This window comes from Notothenia coriiceps, unplaced genomic scaffold, assembly GCF_000735185.1.
Source record: "Notothenia coriiceps isolate Sejong01 unplaced genomic scaffold, NC01 NC01_scaffold00010352, whole genome shotgun sequence".
Lineage (NCBI taxonomy): Eukaryota > Metazoa > Chordata > Actinopteri > Perciformes > Nototheniidae > Notothenia > Notothenia coriiceps.
Genome location: NW_011343053.1, coordinates 33,439 through 41,886, shown reverse-complemented (window position 1 = coordinate 41,886; position 8,448 = coordinate 33,439). Strand labels below are relative to the sequence as shown.

The 8,448-nt window shown below is 39.0% G+C and overlaps 2 protein-coding genes across 2 annotated transcripts in view; both read left to right on the top strand.

The window, feature by feature from the left end:
- Nucleotides 1-2,465, top strand: part of ndufs2 (NADH:ubiquinone oxidoreductase core subunit S2) — a 7,648-nt gene extending 5,183 nt beyond the window's left edge. Inside the window, exons 9-14 of the mRNA XM_010771704.1 lie at nucleotides 23-142; nucleotides 911-1,040; nucleotides 1,339-1,434; nucleotides 1,676-1,759; nucleotides 2,118-2,175; nucleotides 2,262-2,465. Of these exons, the coding sequence (XP_010770006.1) occupies nucleotides 23-142; nucleotides 911-1,040; nucleotides 1,339-1,434; nucleotides 1,676-1,759; nucleotides 2,118-2,175; nucleotides 2,262-2,299 (526 nt within the window). The 3' untranslated portion in view covers nucleotides 2,300-2,465. The remainder of the gene's footprint in view (nucleotides 1-22; nucleotides 143-910; nucleotides 1,041-1,338; nucleotides 1,435-1,675; nucleotides 1,760-2,117; nucleotides 2,176-2,261) is intronic.
- A 162-nt stretch (nucleotides 2,466-2,627) lies between these two features.
- On the top strand, nucleotides 2,628-8,270 carry LOC104945963 (high affinity immunoglobulin epsilon receptor subunit gamma). The gene is made up of 5 exons (XM_010771703.1): nucleotides 2,628-2,849; nucleotides 5,775-5,866; nucleotides 6,736-6,786; nucleotides 7,660-7,683; nucleotides 7,796-8,270. The coding sequence occupies exons 1-5, from the start codon at nucleotides 2,786-2,788 to the stop codon at nucleotides 7,847-7,849; spliced, it is 285 nt and encodes a 94-aa protein (XP_010770005.1). The 5' UTR covers nucleotides 2,628-2,785; the 3' UTR covers nucleotides 7,850-8,270.
- Nucleotides 8,271-8,448: the final 178 nt, after the last annotated feature.

Sequence of the window (8,448 nt, the reverse complement as noted above, 5' to 3'; positions counted from 1 at the left end):
CCCCTCCACCCCCACCCCCCAGTGGAGTGATGCTGCGCGGGTCAGGCATCAAGTGGGACCTGAGGAAATCTCAGCCTTACGACAAGTACGACGAGGTGGAGTTCGACATCCCCATCGGAAGCAACGGAGACTGCTATGACAGGTGAAAGACTTCTATTGGCTAGCGCTCCAACAAGAGATGTCCCACCCCCAAGGGGAGGGACATCTCTGAGCGGTTGACCAATCCCAACAGAGCCAGCCAGCTAACCAATCAGAGCAGACTGGGCCCTGGTTTCAGATAGAGGGTGAAAAGAGGTGCTCCAGCACAGACAGTATGAAAACAATAAAGAGCTTTCTGAACATTAAAGCATGGAGACATGTCACAGTAGAGACAATACATACAATAATAAAACTGAACATTAGCATTATAGGGCCCCTTTAATCTACAAATAAACACTCATGTGAAAAGGAAGATATTTGTCCGACATAAGAGTTGCGATGATATGTCATAGCTATTTTATAGCAGCTGCTTTGATCCAACATGTACAATTCTGCCGCAAGTAGGTCATATTGAACATTCAATTCTGGCACCCTGTCTATCAGAAAGTATTTTATGGCTTTCCCCGGACACCATATGTAAATAAATCATAGTTTTTCTGCAGATAAAGTTGAATGTTACTGGTTAAGCATTTCCATTGATGCAGCATAGGCAGCGCCTTCTTTCCTGTTTAGTTCTCTTATCACAGATGTTGAGAAATGGCTCTGAGTTGAGCTGTTGGGAGCAAATGATGAGAAATAACGATGTCTATTTGTGTGATCAACTCCTCCCCAATTTACAGAATGACCTTGAAGTTGATCATAATCTGTGGATGATTTCCTGACATGTGTTATCAGAGTCGGTAGCTGACTGTGTTATCTGCGTGTGGTCCAGGTATCTGTGCAGGATGGAGGAGATGAGGCAGTCGCTGCGCATCATGCTGCAGGCTCTCAACAAGATGCCAGAAGGAGAGATTAAGGTGGACGATGCCAAGGTGGCCCCACCCAAGAGGTCTGAGATGAAGGTGAGCTGGAGTGGGGATACCTTAACCCCCCCCCTGCACAATATCATTTCCCATTCCATCCTATAAGCTGCTTTGATTACGCAAATGTAAAAAAGATCTTTTGCTTGGACTTTCCCCTTTTCTCTTCTATGTGTTTGTTAAATGTCAGTTGTGTTATCTTCACACTGTCATCTTTACAGAGTAAGCCACTTCTGCAATAAAAAGCACCTTAATTTGGCCGCCCTTAAGTTCTGAGATCACTTCCTGTAATGTTTGTGTGCATCATCTGCTGAGACGTAACATGTGCTCTTTGTCCTAGAATTCCATGGAGTCTCTGATCCACCACTTTAAACTGTACACAGAGGGCTACCAGGTCCCTCCAGGCGCCACATACACAGCTGTGGAGGCCCCCAAGGTGAGAGACCCCATAAATGTATATGTGTATAAAACCACATTTTCGTATTTTGACTGGCTGTATAAGTGCATCAGTAAATGCCCTAATGGAGCAAATCGATGTTAACCTTAAAAGGGTAGCACTCTGAAGATCCGTACTGTATACACTCGCTTCTTTGAGTCTTAATTAATTGTGAAGCCTTTGACGGCCCTAAGGGATATGCTTACTACAGGGTATTTATGTTTGTGTGTGTGTCTTGCAGGGGGAGTTTGGTGTGTATTTGGTTTCAGACGGCTCCAGCAGACCCTACCGCTGCAAGATCAAAGCTCCCGGATTCGCTCACTTGGTACGCACTCAAAACTTCACAAGACACCGTGAAATATTAACACACCGGGTATCAATTATTTAGCATGTTTAACGGCTTGTCCTTAAGGCTACTTTTAGCTCATTAAGTGGATTTTATAAAGTACTATAGAAGCTTTTTAAAAGCCCCCCCACTTTCTCCGTCCTTCCTGCTAATGTTTAACGCAGTCATTTTCATTTTGGTCTTCAAGGCTAAGATGTATTTTAAAGTTGCATAAACAAACTATTAGAGTAGTTAGTGCATTAACTCCAGGCTATAATCTTTTAAATTATGAATATTCAGTTTTCTAAGAGCTGCCCTGAATAGTAGTTATTCTGTTAATACTTCTTCTCTTCTCTAGGCTAGTCTGGATAAAATGGCCAAAGGACACATGTTGGCTGATGTGGTGGCCATTATTGGTAAGAAGCTCTCAACTCGATACTATAAAAGAAAGTATTAGCTTTTGTATGAAGTTATACTGAGCCTTTTCTTTTTTTTCTAACAGGTACACAGGACATCGTGTTTGGCGAAGTTGACCGTTAGCGTGCTGGTTCCCTAAAGATGAGGATTCTTTCTCCTCTTCACTCCTCTGTTAGTCATGTTCTCTTCCTGTTCACTTGTTGCTGTAGTGAGGCTTTGAGAGATGACTCTGCTAATAACCAGTGATGTACAAATACACTTAATAAATATTTTATGATTGGACAGCAAACTGTGTGATTTATAATCTTTTAAACATTTATTTTTCAAATTCTCCATTTCCGTGACTTAACTGAGAATCAACTATTAAGCATGACAGCAGAGACGCAACCTCTATGTTTGTCCTTCCTCTGGTTGGTGGTAAAAGGGGAGGGGTATGATGAGATCTAAGACAGATGGACTTATAGCTCCGACCACAACTTCCCCTGTTGGCTGTGAGGTACGCAACATTCGAGTTTTCACCAGCACAGAGAAAAAGAAACTACCCACTAGTCATCGGGTTTAGTGCGGCCACTGAAGGAGCCCAGTTGTCCGTGTCGAGCCTCTGGAAACATGGCCATGGGGGACAGGAGCCCGCTACTCATTATCAGTCTGTGGATGTGTTTCGGGAGAGCCGGTGAGTTGTGACACCAAACTGGGATAGACTGAACTTAAAGATGTTATATTGAATTCTCCGTTGGAGCTACAAACCCTAAAACTGAGCAGTGCTTGAACAGAAACTGGTTATTTAGGTAGCCAGTGTGAAGATAACCCAGTTTTGATGTTTTTGCTGTACACCACAATTAGTTTGTACATTGATGTTGGCAGGTGTTCATTTAGAGCAGTGAGGTTTTTTTTGGCCTTTCTCTTCAGTGTAGGCAGTTCCTGAGGAAATGGAAACCGGGCCTGTTGGTTCTGTTTCTTGTGGCAACATGGCGCTGAGGTGGACCACTTTTTAAACTACTTCATATGTTAACGCAGACCTCGGCACACCCTGCCTCTGCCCAAAAAGTTCCCTTTTTTTTTTTGTTCCTCAAAAAATTGTGTTTATTTTGCAACATATATTCAGTAATTATAGATGGCGACATTAAAAAAAAAACATTTTCGATATGCACAACTTTATCGGCTCAACAACGGTGAAACGCAGATTTTTTTTGAAATAATAGAAAATAAACCAAATGTACTATTTTCAGCGCATGTCTACGCACAATGAGACATACCTATGTAGCCCTTAAATGTGTGTTCACATTCTTTGGTCGAATAGGCAAGATGAAGTTAAAGTGTGGTAAATAGAGTAGCGCTGAAGCACTCAAACATTTATTATGAAAAAATATTAAAGTATTTGTTTTGGTTCCCACTCCTCAAATTTGTGGATTTGATTAATTTACTTTTAACTAATTCAGGGATTTTGTACTGTGTTCAGATTGACAGAAGCAATTCCAAGAAAACTTTTTTCTGACGTTTTACAGACCATTATTTATTGAAAATAGATTTTTGCTTTAATTTCAAACCTCACCTGACCACTTGTATTAATGTTGTGTAGAATTTCAAAAAAGAGCTCTCACTTTCAAATCATGTTTCCTCTATCCACTAAAATGCCTTCGTAACAACACATTAGAACTGCACATTCAATAAATCCCAATTAAAAATTGTATTTAAAATTAAGCTACAGCCGAGTGTCGTGAGAGTCGTGAGAAACAGAAGTTCTCATCTTTGAAACTGCGCTGAGATCTGCTTGTAGGATATGAGTGGCGGTTAAAGTGTTCGGACAAATACTGAATTTTGAGTCACTCTTTATCAGTCCATTGGTTATTTTAGGGGGCTTATACAGGATTGGCTGTTTCCTCATAGCTGTAGTACACGCGAGTTGCGGAAACCAAAAGAGATGCTGATGGAGGCTAGATAATACACCACACATCAAATGTCCAATAATACCAGTCAATATCATGCGATACTCTGAAAAGGGAACATGATTTGGAAGTGGTGAAAAACCATCATGTGATCACAGATTTACATGATTTACAGATATACATGTAATTAATAAAAAAAAGAAATACCCCACTTAATATGTGCCATAAAAGCCCATTAAAAGGTAAATACAAAATGACCTTGAACTGTGATTCATAAAAGGTCCATAAAAGTTATACAATAATCCATAAATGTGCCAAATAACAGTGTCTGTGTTCAGTGTCTTTTTGAGAGTTTTTATTATATTTGATGTGTCTCTTCATACTTATTTGATCTCACCAAATGTGTTTTTAGTTTTTCAATAACATTGACACTTTCGATCCGCTTATTTAAAGTGTTATTTAGGGGAGTTGAATGGTCATTTAATGAAAACAGTCAATATTAAAGCTGTCTGTTAGGAGGTGGAATATGGCCTGAATTCAAGCAAATAAAAAATCTAACTAACATCTTAACAATTGTTAATTGGGAGGATAATTTAATAACTTTTATGATATTTTCCAAATGGTCTAAGGCCCCAAACATCATTAATAAAACAAGTAGAAGGGATCACCCGCCTTCATTGTTCATATTTACAAAACCCAATTCAGGAGGAGAGGAACTAACGACATAGTCCCTAATCATTTCCTTCAAAGTTACAGTCTTATACAATCAAGCGGTTTTATCACTTGATGTTTTCATTCAATACCTGCAAACCCAAGGCCAACATATTCAAGAAGATCGCTGTATGTATTCAGAAACACCAAACCATGACCCTATGTTACTGCTTTGAAAGGAATTTGCTTATCTGCAGTGAATTCTTCCGTGATCAAAGGATAAAGAAAATATGTGTGAATTAGACGCCTTTAAAAGCTGACTTCCCGTTGCCTTTAGTAAAAGCACTTATGCAGGTACAATTTCCAGACTCAATATTACACGCTGCAGAAGGAGAAGCGGTTGTTGTTCATTACAGCTTAAAATGAGATTGCTTCTGATGTGTTGCAAACAGATAACTTTTTTTTAATTACATTTCCTTGATGAGCTGATTAACTGAAACTCAAACGCTACTTTTACTGGGGACTCGCAGAAGTGTTTTATTTCCGCTATTGTTTGCATGGCTGTACTATCTTAACTATCTCACCCTGTGCTGAAAAAACTAAAACGTTTAATTAAATATATTACGTCAAAGGATTTCACATAACTGTATTAGGTTAGTTGAAAGCATTAATGTTAAGTTTAAATAGGTTCAACTTAATATTATTGCTTTCAACTAACCTAATACAGTTATGTGAAATTTGCTGACATAATACATTTAATTAAAGTCAACGTTTCAGTTTTTCAGTATGGACTGTAAACATGTCATTTTTCACCATTTTGATTTCACCATCTCAGATTGTGACGCCACAGTTACTCAATATGCCGTTTTGTAAATGAGAATCAGAAAAACAAGCGCCCATCTTCACAGGAGAACCAACATGACAGTAAACAATAATGCAATAGTTAAGCTAACCTTTTGGAGGAAGTACTTGATGATGATGGTGTTTTTCTAATTATTTTGTATAGTAACATATGGGGAAGGGATATGAATTAATATAAGTAACTATCTTTGTTTCCTCAGCTGCCTTCACAGAACCATATGTGTGTTACGTGCTGGATGGCATCCTGTTTTTGTACGGCATTATCCTGACGGCGCTCTACTGCAGAATCAAGGTTTGAATGATACACACTTGCCTTTACACACACATTTATACTGTATCAGTGGCTGTTCTAGACTTATTTCACTGGGGGGCCAGGATGGGGCCAATACTTTTAATGAGAGGGGCACATTTAATGCAGGAAGAAGGAGATTTTAAGTCAAACCACATGTCAAAAAACATAAAATACCATTATTGATGTTTGATTTAGTGACAGTACCTGTCAATGACTTACTAGAATTTTTATTTTTTATTTTGTTGTTACTTTGTCTCAAGATACCGAACATTAAAAGAAGTTTTGGGTAATAAATACATGATTTATTCAGCCAAACTCTGTTTTTAGCTTATTTGTTAATATTAGTTTTAGTCACAACATTTTGTCAGTAACTCAGTTTCAACTCATTGAAATGACATATCCCAGGTTACAGCACAGTAACTTAGTATTGTACATTAATTGCATTATCGAAGATATTATTCTTTTGGAGGGGGGCCACAGGGGGGTCCAAGCTCCGTGTAACTAGCCACTAGAACCACCCATGCTGTACATCAGATGTATTTAATATGGAAGAACAGATTATATTTTGAACTGAATGACTTACTTTTTAAGTAATCCAGCAACATGACGCATGCTTCACATTCAGAAAGGGAGAACAAGTATCAATCACATTTAGAATACATACAGAATATATGCTGATGTAGTGGCATACAACACTTCTATTTGTTTATTGTGGCAGATTAATATTTTTGCTATACCGAAATAAGACTTCTTTGCTTTCGACACCTAATGTACCAAGAGAGTACAATTTGGAGCGACTAAACAACTGTTAATGGACGGTGAAACTACAGTGTGACGTGTGTCTCACTAATGTAACTCTGTCTATAAAGGTCAACAATGCGAGGCTGGCTAAAGCTAAGATCGGCAAGCCGGCCAAGAAGGTAAAAATACACACACACACACACACACACACACACACACACACACACACACTGTACATGTGTGGTTGAAATAGATGGCTCATTGTCTGAAATACATGTTCAGAACACAATTAACCACAGCACTTACTGGAGTTTCAGTGAACAACTAGACACAGAGCTTCTGTGGAGGCAAAAATAAACGTAACTGGTCACGTCTAACCTCAGTAGGCAAACAGCGATAGGAAACACACACCTATGGTTTTTTCTGCGGCCCCACACTTGCAGCTGTTTGCGGCCAGATAAGCTCTGCACCAGCGGCTAAATGGCTTTAATAGAAACATCTATGTGTTATAGTTGTGTTCCTGTATGTGAAACTACATTGCTTAGCATGCAGAGATAGAGCTTTTCATACTCACACTCAACCTCATTGCATTATATAAATAAACTTGAGATACTGTACATTGCACACTTGGTACATTATATTGTACTCATTTCTTTGTTTTATATTGTTTTGTATTGTGTCTAGTGTTGATAGCCTACACTACTGTATATATAGGTTTGACAGTTTAGGCTGATGTGTTTTTGCAATGCCTGATAACATGCTGCTGAAAAGAGCGGGCTATCTGCTGTTTGACTGCTGTACTTATTTAAGTGTATTATTTCCCATTACCAACCACAAACCTGCCTCGACACACACAAACACACACTCTGAAGTGTACAGATCTGGTGTGTGGAGCTTTTCTGGCACGCATGTAGCTTGTTCTTCCTCTTTACAAAGATGTGTGAAGAGACATACTGTATATGTAGTCGTGGCCAAAGAAAGACACTGTGTGTTTTCTTTTGAGTTATCTTTTATGAAATATGTCTAATATTGCTGTTTTTCCTCCCTGACAGAGTCCTGAAGAGAGCATCTACACGGTACGTTGTGATTCTGTGATGATGTAAAGTAAATGAGGGATTGCTGAATCCTTAAAAAATACTTAAATACTATATTTATATGTATATCTCCCCACTCTTTTTTTCCTTCCAGGGGTTGACTCCCCACGCCACGGACACGTATGAGACGATTGGGCAGAAGAAGTGATTCAATAAGCGAGAGACAGATGCCATTCTTCTACATCTTTTATATATATTTAAATTTAGCATATCTAACCCTGCTTTTATTTTTGAGAGAATGTGAGAATGCGTGCAGTGTTCATTTCCCTTTTGCTATTTTTTTTCTAATATTATAAAAAAGGACGACACAGAAACAGGGAAGTTCAGCTGAAGATGGGCTGTATACGCCTGTTTTGTTTCTTGCACATTCTTGCATTTTTAAACTGTTATGCTTCCGACACATTATGTACAAAAACTCAAATTAAATGAATGTTACATTTTGTCTTTAAACTGTCCAACGATCTATCGCTTTGAGGCCATCTGTAAGGCATCTTATATAGGAGAGCCAAATATCTTGAAAGATGTTGTACAAGATGGTGTGAGTGAATTAAAGCCATGTTCAAGCCTGAGATACTGAGCAGTGTTACCTGTACACCACAGGATGGCAGTGACACACACACACACATACGCACACGCACACACACACACACACACACACACACACACACACACACACACACACACACACACACACACACACACACACACACACACACACACACACACACACACACACACACACTCTCT